Below are 18,438 nucleotides of genomic sequence, written 5' to 3' on the forward strand. Positions count from 1 at the left end.
CATGGACACCAGACTTTTTTCGCGGAAGATACTTTCAAGTTGTCGAGGATGGTCGAAATCACAGGACAAACCCGATCGCCGGCAGTCCGTCGCAATGGAACGCTCCAGTCCTGCGAACCATGTCGCAAAGCGAAACTGCGCTGTGATCATGGGAGACCGGTGTGTGGCCGCTGTACGGCAAAGAACATCACTAGCCGATGCTTCTATCATCCTGCCCCAATGACAAAGCGAACAGTCGCCGGGCGAGCCAGCCCCATCGAAGCATCAAGGAGATTGACGAGCCAGCCAAGTTCAAAGTCAGAACCCTTTCATGTGATCCCGGCTGATGATGATGCGCATTCATGGTAGAGTCTGACTGTTCGTAGTGCCTCAAGTCCTGGGTCAAATCGTGAACATAGTCGGCTCCGTACGACTCTGGGGCCGCCATCGGCCCTTCCTGGATACCTTGGGTCGACCAGCTATTCAGCTGTTCTTGCCGAGCATCGCAGTGACATCCCATTTGAAGTAGACAATAGTTCCGCAGCTGCAGTATCCACTCGCTCTGTTGATTCGGATCGATTGCAAATGGGCTCGGAGGTGCTCAAATTGCTCTATGATCTTCCGGTCTGCGATATCATGATTCGCAAGTACCATGCTCAGACGGTGATTACCATCGTGCCGAAGATCGTTATTTATTCGATCCTTGAGTCCATCCGAAGGGTATTTGACAGTTTAGACGCAAATGACTTCGAATCTCAGTTTCAAGATTTGGTCAATCAGATTTTTCAAAATACCTCTCGCCCGCTGACCGTTCATGGTTCGATGACCGTGGAGCAGTACTTATCGTCATTTACTGGGAGGAACTCCCGATGGGAAGCCCTGGGGAATATCTTTGCGATTACCGGAATAGCGTTGATGTCCATGCCTGACAGCGATCCTGATTTCACTCAAGCAGCGCCTGATAGCGAGGCCAAAGATCGACTACGCGCTCAGATCGTTGAGGCCAGTGGCATCTGCCTCGGTTTCTGCGATCAGGCATCGTCGGTGAATGAACTCCTGGGCTTCTACCAATACAACGACGTAATGTTAACGACGCAGCAATACGGAGACTCCAGTATGACTACCCACTGCGAACAGTTGATGTTTTGTTGATCATTATGTAGGTTATCAAGCTTGGCGTCGACTGGGTGATTTGTCGGCCACGATCTACGCTGCCGGTCTTCATCAAGAGAGCACTCAGACCGACGACTGCCCATGGTTCCTACGGCAATGGAGAAGAGTCTGCTTTGCTTCGGCATTCTACGCAGACAAGTCGCTTGCTACATTCGTGGGCCGACCGCCCCTCATCAATTACCGATACTGCACATTGACTCCTCCGATGGATATCAGTCATGAAATACTACTTGCGGGCGGGAGCACTATGACGCAAGCAATATCGGATCTGGACAAGGCAGGATGGCATGTTTATGGGACCGCCCACCCCGTTACACTAATTCGCCTTCGATTCCTGCTCGCCATCTTCCGGGAAGAGGCGCTTGAACTGGCGCTCGGCACTGGTGATCAGGATGACCTCGTGGAGAAATCAAAGTAAGACCCCGAAGCCAAACACTCTACCACTGCTGAGACATTCCGTAGTCGCCTGGTTGAGAAAGCACGGAATACATGGGACACAGCTCCTGTCTATCTACGCTACGATATTCGTGCGGACGTGGAGGAGAATGATACCTATTGTTCGTCATTTGCGTTACTTCATACCTATCTCGACTACCTGTACACGGTCTTTCTGGTTCAGCGGACGCTTGTCAAACGCACCAACACTGGCCAGGCGGCACTTTTCGAAACATCCAGACAGGTACTGTCATACATCATCAGAATCAACGCGGAGAGGGATTCACTGATGGACATGACCCGGCATTACTCATGGATCGTATGAACACTCTGTGCGGTCTGTTCGTGGCTTCACAAGACTGACACGGTACAGATTCTCTATTACGGTCTTCCCAGCGCCAGCGTCTTGACACTCGAGCTCCTCCGACAGAGCCGGGAAGTCGGACCACATGCCATCGTTTTACCGCGGGCCGAACTCATCCGGAATCTAAGCGTCTTTCTCTCATGTCTGTCCTGGGTAGCGCGCCCCGGCCATGGGAATTACCAGACATGCAAGGAGGTTGAGAAGAAACTGTCGCATATCCTCGATCAGATTCTCGACCCACAGCCTGTGCAAGCCGAAGTCTTCAACGATGCAACCTCGGGCCTGTACAACGTCTTGGACTGGTATAATCCCAACACCTGGGATTTCAATTTCGAGTATCTACCATCGAGAGATGGGTTTCCCGTCTGATCGGTGTTGGTTCATTTGTGAGGTATTGATTGGTCATAACATCATTAGACAAAGTCGTAAGTCTTTGATAAGCATTACGCGTCCAGCGCGGGTTCGGTGCTGCAACAAAAAGCAGAAATCCATGATGGCCGACCGGCAAAACACGCGACTCCGTCATACCATCCATACAAAGTCGTGACTGGGCCGCGACTCCTTAACAAAATATGCGCGATGACAGAGCGGACAGTTGAAGTGGTCCTGCAGGTACCACTTATCCAGACATTCCTTGTGAAAGACGTGCAGGCATTTGAGTTCTCGGATTTCCTGGGAGCGTAGGACGGATTCAAGACAGACGACGCTGACGAAGATGAGTGTTAGCCGGGGATGAGCTTCGTGATCGCTTCGGCTGGAAAGCCCACGTACCAGATAAACTGCCCATCCGCCCCTTCGGAGGGCAAAAGAGGACCTTTCGATTTGGACCACCATTCTTCCAGCGTTCGGATCGGCGAGACGGCGTCCAATCTGCGCAACTTATCGCTGTGGTCTTTTCTGTTTTTGTTCTTGGGGGGCGTTCGCTCGCGGCGATTGATGAAGATGGTCAATCTGTTAAATCAGCTACCTTGCTTGCATAGCGCAGCCTGGTAGATAGTGACGGCAAAAGACTCACAGCAGACACATGATGATCAATGCGACAACTCCCAATCCTATACCAAGCACGATGACCATGTGGTGATTTTTACTGTTCATTTCTCCGTCGCTTGACGATAGGCCCATGGTCCGTTCCAGACTCGTCGATTGGTCTGCGCTTTCGGCTGGGAACAACGGATTGGCCGCTTGTGTACCGTAGAAACAGGCAGTATAGACAGTAGCTACTAGCTAGTGACGATGAATGGATTGAGAATGCGACCGACCGCGGATCGGAACGAGGACAAAAGATACGGTATGAAAATGAAATCAGAGGGGGGAAATATTTAATCATGCCGCAGCTGCGCCAGAACGAGCTCTTTATCATCCACCCGACAATCGCGTCTTGTCTTCTGGTTGCCGTCCGTCACCTCCCTGATGGCGGGGTTCACTCCAGCATTTAAAGTTGGTGTGCACCTTAATCAGACCATTTACAGTGATTTGCAGGATTACCACACACTATCCATCAGCTCCTTTCTCGACAGAGTATGAAGTCTACCATTACGGCGATCGCAAAAACATAAAATCTGCAAGGTGAGATGAAACAGCACAAGTATGTTTCTTTGTTGCTGGCCGCCGCCTAACTCGTCTACCTATTCTATTTCTACCTGTATTCTTGGTATGATCCACGACCATACGTTGTGGAACTGGATTCCAAGGCATCCAGTACGGAGTAAGCAGAACTCCGTACAGCAAGTACCTTCACATTCCAACAAGGGCCCAGAGCACAGCCATTCAGCCCCCAGCTCCGACAACAAATCCTGGTAGACGTGCCGCGGGCGGAAGGGCGAGCTGACTGGGCCTGGGAAACATGGGCGTCGGACTAGTTCTGAGACTTTGAGCCCAGCTCCGGATTTAGCTTCCTTGGCGGTTGGACAAGGGATCTGCGGTTGGCCCGTCTGGGGTCTTGTGAACAGTGACATTACCCATTTTCCCAATCTCACTATCTATGGAGGCAGTTACGAGGGTCATTGGCTGCGGATAGATATTAATGCTGCTACTTGTCGCTCAAGTTTACTCCTGTTCCAACCTCCGTAGCATAGCTTACAGCTTCTTTCATGCAAGTACAGCGTAACCAGAGATCATGCCATGTCATACGACTGTCGTTCTGGGATGGAGGGGACTTCGTTTGTTTGTCCTCTGCCTCTTATCTAGCAATAACCAGAGAATCGTGCAATTTATCATATCTAACTTTTGAGCATGACGTCTTCCATAATCTGCGCAATGTCATCTTTAATTTATTAGTTAGATATCCTACCTGTGTATCCAGATGATAATCACCCCAGGTGAAGTGGGGATGTTAGGCTCTCCACCTGCGCACGCGCTGACATCATGCCTATTTTGGCTGCAGACTGCAGACAGACAGCAAAAGTACTGAGCAGATAGATTACTAGAAAAATAATTTCTGCAAAAGTGCTCTAATCAACGTTCATCTGACACTCTTCACTAACCTCAATTCCAAGTCCGCGGTCCAAAATTTTGCCCGCGCTCCACCGTTCGCAACGGCAAGCCCATCCCATCGGCAGTTCGTGCGGTGATTTCGTTCCCAAACCACTTGAGCTGAACACCGGGGTACGCCAAGCAGAAGAATATGAGAAAGTTGCCGACTGCCAGAGCCGCATCGAGTCCAGCCGACAGGATGTAATTATACTTCATCCACCATGGTCGGTACCTGCGCTTGAGATGGCCGTTGAAGTAGAGCCCCACAATACCCCAGGCCATGTAATTTGCCGCCGTGGCTGGTGGTATCGATGCGGTGGATGCGAAGATTGCGGGTAGGTGGATCTAGGTTGCAGTCAGCATCTCAAAAGAGGTTGTATGCGGTGCAGGTACCTTTCTCAGCATTGCTCTAGGGAAGCGTCTGTCCAGGAGGTACAGTACGATTGGGGATATGGCTCCGATGAGGAAGAACCACAACATAGATCGGTACATCGAGCCTTGTGAGAAGAGTCTTTTCGGACCGATGAGGCCCCAAAAGGTGGCATTTGTGGCGTAGCCTGCAGCAAGCGGACAAAGGAACTGCCATGTCTCAGTTTAACAGTCCCAGACTTGAGGATTCTTCCGAACTTACGTTGTTACTTGCTTCGGGGGTGCAGATGTCTTCGATGTTGCCCATCGCCCAGACGTTGACTGCAGTCTGTGTCAGCCACGAAACGATGATGCCGGTGCACTGTGCGGCGAAAGTGACGCGAGGAGGGATTTTCTGGATCCGTTAGAAGACACCTTGTTCTTTCCTGGCTTAAAAGCAAAATGTCTCACCATGTAGTGGGCAAGCTTCATGACCGAGATATATCCGAGCCCTTGCGATGATGAAACCAAAGTAAAGATCTTGAAGACCACATTGTTCATCATCTTGCCTGGCCAGATGTATCCAGCTACGAATGCCGATATCACAGCAGTTGAAAGCTTGATATTGCAGTAGGCCATCATGATGCCCGTCGGCAACAAGAGTATTATGTGAAGCGCTATGGCCAGGATCAAACCATACCAGGGGAGTCCGGTATCATAGACATAGAGAAAAGCGACGCTGATGCTGAATATGGCCAGAAAGGTGCAGCCATACCACCACGTCGGAACTTGCTTGTACTTCTTCATCAACTGCTTTTGTCAGTGGCCATCTGCATTGGGGATAGTGATGCTTACCCTGGCGTGAATACCTGGTCTCTCTTCACCAGGTAACTTTCCAATGGTGGTAAGAAGACCATACAAAATCTCACGGCGGTGGTAGAGCGCGGTATGGACTATGATTGAAGCCACAGCGGCGAATCCCAATCCATACGAAAGAACAGACGTTGTTGATAGAAACACCGGAGAATATCCATGATAGGCAGTTTGATTTAGTGAGTAATCTGCATTCATCACTCTACTGGTGTTGTATGGTTTGCCTTGAATGTGTTAGGAAACCTCTAAGAGACGTATCGGGAATGACTCACCTGTATTATCGAAGGTTTTCGACGATGAAAATGGCATGTACATTCCCTGCCAAACATTGCTCCAGTGCAATGCCGGAGACACGACCCAAAGGAAAAAGATACTTCCACAAAACACGTTCGTTAACGCCCATGTAGGCACAGGGAGCGGTGATCCTAGATAGCCAGTGATCTGATTCCAGTCCAAGGTCATGGGGAGAAGATCCATTCCAGAAACGGCTCCAAATAACTGGTTGACAGTGACATTGTCGGGAACAATCCACGTTATCCAGGCAAATGTTGTGAGGCCTGTGAATAAGAACCCAGGAAGAAACTGATATAGCGCCCCACATAGGATGACCACAGCAAAGAGCTTCATGCGACTGATTTTCCATCCATTAGCGTCCTCGTTCTGTTCGTTCCGTTGGTGCATAGTATACAGCATGGAGCAAGTCGGGAGCACCCCCGGCCAGACGCAGGCTGCTGGCTCAACGAGGAAATTGTGGAACAATCCTGCAATACCAAAGCTCAAAGCCTGAGTCGTGAGAAGAAACGTAAACCTGTATCCGAGGGAAATAGGAATGTGAAGAAACTTTTCAAAGGCGACGTAGACATCCGTTGCGAGAGACCCGTTGTCAAAGGCAGTCACCAAGGACGCCATTATGGCCACGATACAGTGCTCTTTTCGATTAAAGGGTCCTGGGTTGAGTGTGACTGTCCAGCCCAGTATTTTCCATTTTCTTTCTGGCAAAACAGCTTCCATCAACCTTCCGCAGGGGAATGTCACTAGGATGGCTAGGTATGCGGAAAGGAATACTACAATCCAAATTAGTCCTCCTACTACTAATAGTTTGAGCCAGAACACTCACATGGTGGAGAATGAAGTTGAAAGAACTGGTTCAACGCTGTGAGGATTACAGTTCCAACTATTCCCAGGAACCAGGCGCGGAAGGTATTGACAGGGATGTCCTCATCGCCTGCAGGAACACTCGCTCGTACCTCTGGAGACACACTTCTCAGGTCAGTACAGCTCGTAATGGACTCGTAAGGTAGATAATATTCTAATAAAGGGAAAGACAGAGCGTACATATCGTCGTCATTACCATCACCCATCTCAAGCTGCGTCTCCTGCGTATAGATCTGTGGCTCGGATACTTCGATTCTTTCATTATATGTTGATTCTTTCGATGGCTGACAGATGCTGATATCCACTGACTCCTTAGACTCCATAGTTGAAGCTGAGTAAGATGTTCAGTCGTTGACGGTGTTCGCAATGTCTGATTGAACCAAGAACTGGCAAGACGACAAAACGATCCTTCAAGCGGAGGGATCATCGCAAGAGAAGTTGACTAGGTTTATTGGCTTAGGAGAGGACATGATAAATTGGCGAGGATCAAGAGGAGCATTCACTAACTCGAGGAGAATATCCAGCGATGAGCTGACGGCAAAGGCGATAAACGACTGAGGCCAGGCCTTCACTCAATGCCTGAGTAACCCACAAAAGACTTGGTTGGTCAGACTTTGTTCAAGTAAGGACGATCTGACGCGCAAGATATTTTTGGTCTGCATCAGTTAATTGTGGAGAGTAGATATTCAGCTCAGGTTTCATGGTTGACATTCTTCTGGTGTGATTGTGTTTCAGGGAAGCAAGGAACATGAGTATGAGCTTAACCACGCTCAATACTCTTTAGAAGCCCAATCGCCACGGCCTGTGTTAGAATTATCAATTACTTCAATGATACGTGCTCATTGAGCGACCGCATCCCTTGTAATCTTCAGCTTCTGTTGTTATCCGCTGTGCTCGGGTAGGAACAGTAGATCAGCGATCACTGTTGACCCGGTGATTTCCGTCAAGCAAATCGTAGCTGATTACATTGGTATTTCATTATCCACCCATTCTAGCGCATGGATAAACACCAAAACGATCCTCGCGCATCTCTTCTTCTGGGCACTCTGCAAGCCACATCAGACTACAGAGTGCGCCCCCTTACATGCTGGTCACATTCCAATAATTCCACGCGGTCAGTGGACCAGTCACTTCCGGGAAGCATCCATCCTTTGGCGGTCTGCCAACCCGCCAATTTAGTATCAATTCGAAGATGAAATATTGAATTATTCAAAAGAATGACTCTTTACCAGTCGAGTCCAGGTGTATTCATGCCCTCTACAGGCGAACCCTTTTTCAATGAGCACACACGAGGACTTATGGAGTTCGATGAAGACTTTGAAAATGGATTGATCAAATTGAGCATCAAGTCTTCAGACCAGGAATAATGAGGTCTAGACCCGTCTAGTAAGTGAGCTCGGGTTCAACCATCGTGGACAATGCTGACAACATGCGAATTCCTCTTGTATCAACCGAAACGTGTCCAGGCAGCCAGTTGAAGACTTCTGATCAGAAAGATATTTGGAACAACCACTTTTGATAAAGATCAAGTGCCACTTCAGGCTGATCTAATGGAACCTGCGCTGCGTTAGCCTCGGTAGACTCAGCTGCTATCATAATATGCACTCACCATGTGTCCAGATTTATCTACCGTGACAAACGCGAAGCGCTGTTTGCCAGAGCCCCCATTGGGCACAGATGCGGAGACTTCCTTGAAACTCCCAGCCTTGACTTTGCTACCACCTACGTTCGAGTACCAAGGTTTTAGATCTTCTGAAGTGAACGGTGCCTGTCCATTCCAACGTAGAGCATCCGCCCACCTTAAGTTTCCCGCCGTGTTGCATGCAAGGTCCAAGTTTCCATTGTATATCAACACGTCCACTCCATGTTCCAATGTGTACTTGATATCATTCATGGCATTGCTGTACAGATCAGTGGTAGCCTCGAACGCTGAAGCAACTTCTTTGGATTCAATGGAGAAGTTCAGAACAGCTTCTGGAACACCAAGAGCAGCCCAAGTGCTAGGCTTATTTATGTATTTCTGAATCTCGAGAGTTTGCGAGAAGCACAGGTGGTCCACCTCACAGATTCGAGTGACTGGCAAGCATCAGCATATTTTTCTTTTAGGAAGCATTGAAGTCCAAGCCTTACTATCAAAAGGATCACGTCCCCCTGCATGTGACTCGTTGTGGTACAGTTCCTTTATGACGCCACAAACTGCATCCGCAGCTCTGCATAGAACCTCGTCTGGATATCGATAGCACACCTCATAAATGCTGATACATCTAGGCAGGTTCTCTGAAATAATTTTGCAGCGGGTCTGGTTGAAAACAGGTTCGTCAACGCCTGGCTTCGTCGTGCAAAGCGTCTCGTAATATCCGTATATTGTGTCGAGGGGCGAAATATAGCCATTCCCGACCAAGATCGATCGAAGTGGAATCTCTGGCGTTTCTGGGACCCGGTTTTGCCGAAGTATCTCTCGTGACAAGGTAGGAATATAATGACCCTTCAAGATACTGTTAGAGTAGAACGGCCAACTAATTTTTGTGAAAAAAAGGAGCATACAGCATAACTCTCCCCTGCTATGTGAAAGGCTGTTTGTCGGCGTTCAGGAAAGACTTCCGTCATGAAGATTTGCAGAAAGATATACATATCTTCTGCAGCAATTTCGGAAGTCGTTGGGATATTCATGTGAGAATCCACATACGAAAGCCCTGTTCCTACCGGCTGGTCGACAAATATCATCGATGAGTATCTTGTCCAAGAATAAGGGTTTCTCTCTGTGTGATTGCCTCCGGTCTGGATGCGACAAGGACCTAATTCCAGCATTAAACCTGATCTCCAGTTAGTCGAACTGAATCGATTCCCTTTATAGGCAAAGGAGAATCCTCACCAACCAAGCTGCTTACGCCAGGTCCTCCCGTCAACCACAATGTGAGCGGATCAGCCAGGGGATCATTCAGGCTGTCAAAGTACCCTTCCATCACACGGTCAGCAAGGGTATGTGTTTACTCGTCTCAGAACCCACAGAAAAATATATGCTTTCCGTGAAATTCAAGCCATCCAGTGTACTGCTTCGACCCTGCGTCGCAGACTTCGTCATTCTGCTCTTTGATCCGGATCGAATGGGAAGGAAATGCAGGGCTTCTGAACGTCGTAAACGACCCATCTTCAGAATTGCAGGAGAGTAGAGCTTGAGAGCCCTCTGAGACTGCTACTGCTCCCGTTGCAAGTGCGAATAAACCAGCAAATGACCACTCTGCGAGCCAGCGTCTCATGGTGACTTTCTGGGTGGCCAGTCGAAGTGAAGAAGAACAGCCACAAAGCCAGCCGAAGCAAAGGCATATTGCTCAAATTAAAAGTATTAGTGAGCTCAAGGTCATATGCCAGGATTTTTATTGTTATCGTGTGTCTTGCTGGGTTGTGTTTGTGCCATGTTCAGTTCGGTGTTGGCACTAGCGGTGGACATTCCCAATCGGGTAACTAAGAACGACCACCTCGTCGAGAATCGAGACGTGCTCTCTTTTCTCGCCTCCCACATCTTTGAGACTAAAGCCCTATCAGCGGGTGATCGACGTGTTGTTGGCGTGGTCGTACGATGGGAATCAATGTGGGAATTTTGCACCAATCCATTGGGCCCTATGGCAGAAAAGCTTGATCTGGCCCCATGTTTTTTTGCCCACCTGGGCGCCTCCTGCTTGTTGGGATCTACCTGATAGAGTGCTCAGACATGGCGGACTCTGGACTTACTCGATTAGGCAATTTGTATAGCAAGGTTAAGTCTACCTATCTGCGTATCCTGCTCTTGGCTGTGCTATGTGGCCAGTCAAGCCTTGCGTGGAGCCAAAAGGTCAAGGTCAAGGGGAATCATCTGTGTGTGACCGTGTCTGTTTACTGATATATACATCTCTTTAGTCCAAGATGAAATAGACACTTCTTCAAGAATTCTTCTTTTTTCTTGCATGCAGTTCTCAATGTCCCGCCCTTGGTTATAAGAGTGAGAGCACAATTAGTCCTACTCTTCATACAATCTCCTCACAACATATCAATATACTGATAATTATGCCAATTTCCTTCCCTTCACTTGAGCTTACCATGCTAGTTGTAGCTGGGCTGTGCACGCTCATATACGTTGCCAACATTGTACATCTTTTATCTCGACGAACGCTGGCCAGTCCAATGGCATTGAGTGCAACACAGATACTCTGGGGAATACTAGGGTTTCTTTCTGCCGTGACATGCACGATCTCTTCCTTTGCCTCTCTGTGGACTGAGGGCTTCGATAAAAAATCAAGGATTATTACAGCCTCGCTCTGGGTAAATTTTGGCAAGTTATAAATGAATAAGAACTTCACTAACTTCTCAGATGATCATATCACTACTCCGAGCTCTCTTCCTGGCGCCAACGCCTTGTCGGTTCCTCTTCCTAAAAACCGCAGCATTTCTCAGTCTATCCATCTATCTCACAGTAGATGTGCCCCGGCGGTTATACCCAATGATATGGCTTCAAGTGTCAAGTCCCGGACTCTCCTCGTTGGATATTGTCCAGCTAGTGGCGAGCTCTGCATGTTCGGTTCTTGTTCCTATTCTCTCTCCAACCGTAAACACTTCGATTAAGGGTGCATATCACCCTCAAGATACATGTTCGCCTCTCTCCCGATGGTGGCTTTATACTTGGGTCAGCCCCTTGGTGACACTCGGCTATGAACGAAACGGCTCCATCAACAAGGAAGATCTCTATCCTCAGAGAAACGAGGCCTCTGTAGAGACTTGGCAACAAGCCTATGCGGATTGTTGCCCGGAATCTTTACCTTTCAAGTTCATTCTCTGGAAGTTGTTTCGAATGAGGCTAGCTACAATGGCATTATTTGCAGGCCTGTGTGGCTTCTTCGAGCTTCTGGGGACGATCGGGCTACATCAGCTTCTTCTTTTCCTTCAAAGTCCATCTGAAGCCAAGCTTCAACCCTGGTTCTGCATCACACTATTTGCGGTGTCGCCGATCATTCGTGGTCTATGCATGCAGACTTTCGAGTATTTTGCTACCCACACAATAGGAGACTGGAAGTCTCTTATCGTGGCCTCTGTATATCAGAAAATGACGATGCTTGAGGCAGATGCAGATATTGATGTTGGGCAATTACAGAGCATTATATCAGTCGATATTGACAGGTTGGGTACACTTCGATACACCGCAATGACGGCATTCATGGTCCCCGTTGAATTCATCACGGCCTCCATCCTATTATACAGGGTTATAGGGTGGTACTATGTCCCCAGCCTGCTATTCCTTCTTGTCACTAGATATCCTCTTTCTCGATTCATAATATTGGAACAAGCCAAAGCTCAGTCTGCCATCGTACGGGCAACCGATAGGCGGATAACACGAACAAGTGAGAGCATACGGGCTTTATTAATGATCAAGATACTTGGAAACGCACAATCTTTTATAAGGAGGATCCTCGACGAGAGGAAGCAAGAGTTACATGCTATCTGGCTGAAGATGCGTGTCATCATTCTCTCAGAAAGCCTTTCCTCTTCATGCTCCTTTCTGGCCATGGTCGCCAGTCTATGCCTTTTCATCTTCGCAGGGAAAAAGCCTTTAGCGCCGGATGTTGTCTTTACACTTGTCGCTGTATTCAATATTATCAAGAGTATGCTTACCTTAAGTGTACTTGGTGCTGGGCAATACGCGCAAGCAATGGTGAGCTTGCAACGATTAAGTGAATTTATGGATCGAAAGACTTCCCCAGTGGTCACAGACAAGATGAAGGCTCAAAAATTAGACCGTCGGGCTCCCTCATCTTCTACAGCGCAGGTCTTCGGAGAGTTCAATCACACTCAAGCAAGCCTTGACGTCGAGTTTGCCAGGTGCGGACTCAATGTAATTACGGGTGATACTGGGTAAAGCCATCCCTACCTCTCCTTTTATTGTCTTTTTCGAAGGAATTACTTACATCTGCGAAATAGGTCAGGAAAAACCTTGTTGGTACACTCATTGCTGCTTGGTGGATTTAGGAGCCAAGGCAGCACAGGACTCGACAAAGCACAATTCGAGCCGATTGCCTACGCACCTCAAGAGCCTTGGCTTTTCCGAGGTAGTATCAAGGACAACATCGTATTCGGGACTGCATATGATCAGAAGTGCTACGAGCGGGTCATTAGAGATTGCGCGCTGGAGAAAGACCTTGCAGCTTTCAAGGACGGTGACCTCAAAGAGGTAGGTGAAGGTGGTCGCAGTCTCTCTGGGGGTCAACGTCAGCGTGTGTCCCTTGCCCGAGCAATGTATACGAACGCAAATGTCGTCATATTGGATGATATCCTCTCGGGCTTAGATCCGAGCACCTTCGAATGGGTAGTGACAAGATGCGTCTTCAGATCGCTGCAACGGAACCGCACAATAATAATGGTTACGAATAGTCAGAAGATACTCCAAATGGCTGATCTAGTCATCCACACGGAGAATGGCAAAATCGCTCAAGTTAAGAAGAATCTCAGCAGTACAAGATGGCAAAGCGTGCCCGACACAGACTATGTCGATTGTTTGTTCCATGATCGGCCAGAAGCCTCTGAAACATTATCTGCAACTTTTGAAAGTACCGGGCGCAACGACGAGAGGGACCCGGTCTCTGCGGAGGCCCCTAACGAATGTGCTGATTTTCAGCGTGTGAGCAGTTTGAGATATGGTAAGTTTAGCAGCATTGTCCCATTTCCAGGTAATTAACCCTTCCAGCCGTCGAATACCTCCGGTCTTTCGGCAGTCGGCCATTCGTCACTTTAGCAGTGATTTCTGCCGTAGGCGCTCACGGCCTGGAGATTGGGCTCCCAGCATGGCTCTCGATTTGGAGTGCTATATCAGGGAGAAACGAAGACGCAGGTAGGGATGGTTTTTATCTAGGAATTTATACCGGTATGACGTCCCCTCCTGATCACATCAGCCGGCAAATGCTGACTACAAGAGCAGGACTCGGTTCAGCGCAAATAGCGATCCTCGCAGTCTCGCTGTTGTTGCTATACTCGGGCGCTTGGCGATCTAGTCGTGACAAGCATATGGAAATGATTTCCGCAATTTTCGGCACCACTTACACTTGGATCTGGAGTACCCCAGTAGGACAGGTAATTAATCGTTTCTCGTCCGACGTCGCAAGTTTGGACGACACACTATTCAGGACTTTTCGTCCAGTTTTGGACACATATCTGTCAATTGGCCTCCGAATTCTCACTGTAACATCGCTTATACCGCTCTTCTTTCTGCCCTCTGTCGTGCTGTCTGGGTTTGCAATCTACGTGGGCTACCGTTACCGTTTTGCAGCAACCGCCGTGAAGCATATCTACGCCGCTAGTCTCACGCCGCTGCATCACAGTATTGCGGAAACTGCGTCGGGCCTTAGGACAATACACGCTTTTCGTGCCCAGGCGATGCTACAGAAGCGCTTTGATGCGGCCGTTGAGCACCATGTCCAGGCATGGAATGCCGTCAGTGACCTTCAAAGGTGGCTGGCAGTACGGATGGATATTTTCGTCGCTTTGATATCATGCTCGGCGGCAACATTAGCTATATTGCGGCCGAATTCAAGTGCACCTGTTGTTGGTCTTAGTTTGACCCTCACAACCGGCCTCTGCACGGCTCTACTTTGTAGGTTCTCTTTGTCTGGATGTTAGTGGTTGTATCACTAACCATCTAGATCTGGTTTATCTCTCGAGTCTTCTGGAAGTGGAGATGGCCAGTTACTGCCGTATCAAGAACTATATCCAGGGAATTCCACAAGAGGATTCTTCTGCTAAGCTTGACGCTTGTGCAGTAGAACATTGGCCAACGCGGGGATTGATATCCTTTGACAACTACGGGGCCAGCTACTCGTTGGACGGAGAGGAAGTTCTCAAGGGTGTCAACTACAGAGCGAATGCCGGCCAACGAACAGCTATTGTCGGTCGCACTGGAAGCGGAAAGACTTCCCTGGCACTGAGTCTGCTACGGCTGACGACTAGGACGCGTGGATCCATATCCATTGATGGCGTTGACATTGAATCGGTTTCGGTTGAAAATCTACGGCAGAGCATAAGTTTTATCCCTCAAGATCCCACAATGCTTGATGGAACAATACGTTTCAATCTGGACTTCAACGGAGAGTATGACGAGGGATATCTGCAATCCATCCTGGATGATGTGGTGGGTACAAGGAAATGGAGGCTGGATGACACGGTCGAACAGAATGGGAGAAATTTCTCACAAGGCGAGAGACAGCTCATTACCCTCGCACGAGCTATGGTAAGCAAACACAAAATTCTCATCATTGATGAGGGGACCGCTAGTCTGGACAAAGCGAGCGAGGACCGTATCATGGCTGTCATTCGGGACTGCTTCAGCGAATGTACGGTTATAGCCATCACGCACAGGTTACACAGCATTGTCGATTTCGACCGAGTCCTCGTAATGGGCGACGGCCAAGTTCTGGAGGCGGGAAATCCTCGTCACCTTCTTGGAGGGGAAAGTCTTTTCAAAGCATTGTATCTGCAGCAGTGTGGCACGGATGCCCATATCAGTGGCAATCTCAGCGACTATCGCCAATCATAAGGTATTATCTGCGTCGACATATCCAAGATATGAGCCCCTGGAAAATCTGCAGGCTATGCGTCCCCTCTAAAAGCAAGAAAAAAAAAAGGGGGGGGGGGGGGGGAGGGGAAAGGGAAGAGAGAGAGAGATAGAGAAAAGAAAGAAAGCCAGTCGGAATGTAAGACAAGAATTTTGCATGGTGCGGTGCTTATCTCTGACAGTAAGGACAAACATTTTTGAGCCTTGACTCCTAAATACAGATGTTCAAGTCACCAAAATTCTTGAGTGCTAGAACAGAAAGTCTAAATTGAGGAGTAAACGATCACTGCGTTTGCCTCGCTTATGTTTCAAGGGGTAGAACAAAGAAAGAGGCTAGACACACTCGCTGAGCTTGGACTTGTCACATTCCTCACTTCTTTGTTCCTCCCGCCTGCTTAGCGTGGCATCTGGGGGCCTATCTATCTAGTCACTGCAGCGTGGATCGTTCGCTAGCCTGTCGATCCCTTGCGCCTAAGCTGTTTGCTGTCCTTCCGATAGCCTCGACTAGGTTTTTAGTTGGCATAACTTGACATAGCTCAAACGGTTTCGACGTCCCAAGGGAGATGAGCGTGATCTTGTATAAGCATCAGCTTGTTGCATCACGTTTTCAAGTCGCAGAAGCAGAGCAATCTCTGTCCGCAGCACTTCAATTTTGAATAGTATTGTCCTCCCCAGTTCATAACGCGATCTGCTCCATACTACCCAGTCCGTCTCCTTGTTGCTGCGATGCCCCTTGCCGCTTCGCAAGATAAACCTGTTAGAAAACGCAATGTCGTCTCGCGTGGTCGAACCGGTTGCCTGACTTGCAGACGCAGAAGACTCAAGTGCGATGAGACGAAACCTGGGTGTAACAATGTGCGACTCTCATTCGGGTTGTTGGCTCCATGCCTGTCCACTTCCAATGCTAACGACCATATCAGTGCAGACGTATCAACCTTCCGTGCGAAGGATATGCTCAGAGGATTACTTTCAAGGACCAGACAAAGCTCGTCGTTGCAAGAGTGACAGGCAGTCCAGTGGGGAAGAAAGCGCGGCCATCAAGCTCTAAGAATGAGGAGTATGACGAGCCAAACGCCACATTGCTCAATTCCAGCAGCCGGAAATCGATCGGTGTAAGAGGACCACCTTCTCCTCCGTCGTCCGAGTACTCAGAATCATGTTCTCCTGTGGAACCGAAGCAGGAAGATACGAAAGCTACTTTTCAACGAGATCCAGACACTCCGACCAATTCTGATCCTGAAGCATACTCTGAGATTAAATCTGACCAAGGGCATTTAAGGCCTGAATGGCCCGATGTTCTCCATACAGCCCCGGATTCAGCGATGGTGATGCACGACGGCTGCTTTACTCCATGCTCGCCGACATCCGCAGGAAACGCGCTCTCGCCGCGACGTATCCTGTTCAATTCATCTCTCTCCCTTCTTGGAGCCTTTCAGTTCCCGGAGGACTACACGTATTATGAATACTCTGCAAACGGTCATCTGTTGGGTCTTTCAAAAGTCTTGCCTCTATCAGAGATTCTCAAATCACAAGCAATGTCCCACCACGTCTATAACGCCGCCATGGCCCTAGCAGCTCTCACAATGTCGAGTTTCGAGCCATATTCGAGAGGCTCGATCAATCTCCGCCGTCACGCTTTCCATCATAATCTCAGGGCTATTCAAGGCTTGAATGCAGAGTTATCCTCGAGCAGCGCGCCGGACGCTGCGAGTCGATCATGGAATTATGATAGGATTCTTTCATTGTTCGCCACAACCATGTTGCTTGCCAATTTTGAGCTTCAGCGAGGCGCCTTGCTTGCTTGGCGCTCGCACATGCAAGGTGCCGCATTATGCCTTAATACCGGATACAAACAGCTTATGCAAACTCCGGCAGGAATACTGTTGATCAGGTCTTTTGCGAGAATGGCACTTTTGTTGCGCTTATATAACAGAGACTACTCAGTTACCTCGCCGGAAACTATGCCCACGAAATTGTCACGATGGCTGGATCTGCTTTTGAAGCAATCGTCGCAACTACGGGACAGGATGTTGTTGCTGGTAGAAGAGGTAACAGCATTGGAGATACAGAAACGTCAGGAGCCCGAACTGGATAGTTTCTGGTCTAGCAAAAGTTCGGAGCTTCTTTGCAAGCTGGATAAATGGCGGACAGACGTACCAATTGACGAAGTTCCAGTGGATGATAACAATAGCGGAGCTTATCTGACGATATCTTCTTCTGATCCCGCATCTTTGATCCGCGTATCTGCGCTCGTTTTCCCCAATGCCAGGGACCCTTGCACTTCAGCCGTCAATTACGCAGCGTATCTCTGCACGAGCATGCGGGCGCGCACGCGATATCTTCCAGATTCAGGACGGATAGTTCCTCCTGATGCGGAGCGGACCGCAATCACCATATGTCGGATTGCAGCAGGGATACCGCCCTCGCGGTTCGGCGAGTCTTTCACGCACAGCTATGGCATGCTTCCCTCGGTAGTCGGAGCCTACCGGTGGTCGACGAACCCGGGACTGCGCAATTGGGTCAAACATTGGTTGGCAGGTTATCGGGGGCCGCGAGAGGGAATCTGGAACGTTCAACAGACGCTCAAGCTTCTCGCGACGATGGACAACCTGCCAAAGCCAGGTTGGCACTTTGTTGCTATGAAGGTCATTGACGAGCCGCAAGAACCATCGTCAGATCTCGACGAAGCTCACAGCAATGAGCCGTTCAAGGTAGTCTTGCAGGCCAGGGTCCAAAATGGAACATCCACAAATGTCTTTGTTGTCAAGTAGTAGATCGTCTTTCCGCTGACAAAGGCGCTTTTGGCAAACAGTATATTATGCCTTGTGCGTCAATTCTAGAATCGCCAGGGAGGACATTGTCGCTGGCAATTGTAGGGTGTCCGGGTCGACCCTGCTGCATATCGCGTGGCAGGTTCCTAACAGAGGTCCCATTGTTGGGCAATTCGAAGTCCATATTCTGGCGAGAATTCGTGCCCTGAGTGACATGACGTCTGTATCTTGAAAGAAGGAACTAGACCTGTTGGGTACCCCGGTGTTGATGCTTGATTGGGGAAAGGCCGAAATGTTCA

General features: G+C 49.0%; 6 protein-coding genes across 6 annotated transcripts; 3 read left to right on the plus strand and 3 right to left on the minus strand.

Annotated features, from left to right (window-relative positions):
* Positions 1 to 94: 94 nt before the first annotated feature.
* Aud_003508 (putative C6 transcription factor) lies at positions 95 to 2,320 on the plus strand (the record flags this gene model as incomplete). The annotated part of the gene is made up of 5 exons (XM_043288458.1): positions 95 to 159; positions 366 to 1,093; positions 1,143 to 1,566; positions 1,615 to 1,906; positions 1,961 to 2,320. The coding sequence occupies 5 exons, from the start codon at positions 95 to 97 to the stop codon at positions 2,318 to 2,320; spliced, it is 1,869 nt and encodes a 622-aa protein (XP_043144393.1).
* A 153-nt stretch (positions 2,321 to 2,473) lies between these two features.
* On the minus strand, positions 2,474 to 3,073 carry Aud_003509 (putative RING finger domain protein; the record flags this gene model as incomplete). The annotated part of the gene is made up of 3 exons (XM_043288459.1): positions 2,474 to 2,657; positions 2,723 to 2,902; positions 2,967 to 3,073. The coding sequence occupies 3 exons, from the start codon at positions 3,071 to 3,073 to the stop codon at positions 2,474 to 2,476; spliced, it is 471 nt and encodes a 156-aa protein (XP_043144394.1).
* A 1,362-nt stretch (positions 3,074 to 4,435) lies between these two features.
* On the minus strand, positions 4,436 to 7,122 carry optC (small oligopeptide transporter, OPT family; the record flags this gene model as incomplete). The annotated part of the gene is made up of 8 exons (XM_043288460.1): positions 4,436 to 4,768; positions 4,817 to 5,002; positions 5,055 to 5,186; positions 5,243 to 5,581; positions 5,627 to 5,868; positions 5,917 to 6,708; positions 6,762 to 6,904; positions 6,980 to 7,122. 8 exons carry the CDS (start codon positions 7,120 to 7,122, stop codon positions 4,436 to 4,438), a joined length of 2,310 nt encoding a protein of 769 aa, XP_043144395.1.
* Positions 7,123 to 8,287: 1,165 nt separating this feature from the next.
* Positions 8,288 to 10,056, minus strand: cp7 (putative carboxypeptidase Y; the record flags this gene model as incomplete). The annotated part of the gene is made up of 6 exons (XM_043288461.1): positions 8,288 to 8,356; positions 8,409 to 8,875; positions 8,930 to 9,284; positions 9,344 to 9,612; positions 9,672 to 9,755; positions 9,807 to 10,056. The coding sequence occupies 6 exons, from the start codon at positions 10,054 to 10,056 to the stop codon at positions 8,288 to 8,290; spliced, it is 1,494 nt and encodes a 497-aa protein (XP_043144396.1).
* Positions 10,057 to 12,542: 2,486 nt separating this feature from the next.
* On the plus strand, positions 12,543 to 15,350 carry Aud_003512 (putative ABC transporter; the record flags this gene model as incomplete). The annotated part of the gene is made up of 5 exons (XM_043288462.1): positions 12,543 to 12,646; positions 12,794 to 13,461; positions 13,509 to 13,652; positions 13,740 to 14,411; positions 14,461 to 15,350. 5 exons carry the CDS (start codon positions 12,543 to 12,545, stop codon positions 15,348 to 15,350), a joined length of 2,478 nt encoding a protein of 825 aa, XP_043144397.1.
* Positions 15,351 to 16,094: 744 nt separating this feature from the next.
* Positions 16,095 to 18,139, plus strand: Aud_003513 (uncharacterized protein; the record flags this gene model as incomplete). Its single annotated transcript, XM_043288463.1, has 2 exons — positions 16,095 to 16,223; positions 16,289 to 18,139. 2 exons carry the CDS (start codon positions 16,095 to 16,097, stop codon positions 18,137 to 18,139), a joined length of 1,980 nt encoding a protein of 659 aa, XP_043144398.1.
* Positions 18,140 to 18,438: the final 299 nt, after the last annotated feature.

Source organism: Aspergillus udagawae, assembly GCF_001078395.1.
Source record: "Aspergillus udagawae IFM 46973 DNA, scaffold_2, whole genome shotgun sequence".
NCBI lineage: Eukaryota > Fungi > Ascomycota > Eurotiomycetes > Eurotiales > Aspergillaceae > Aspergillus > Aspergillus udagawae.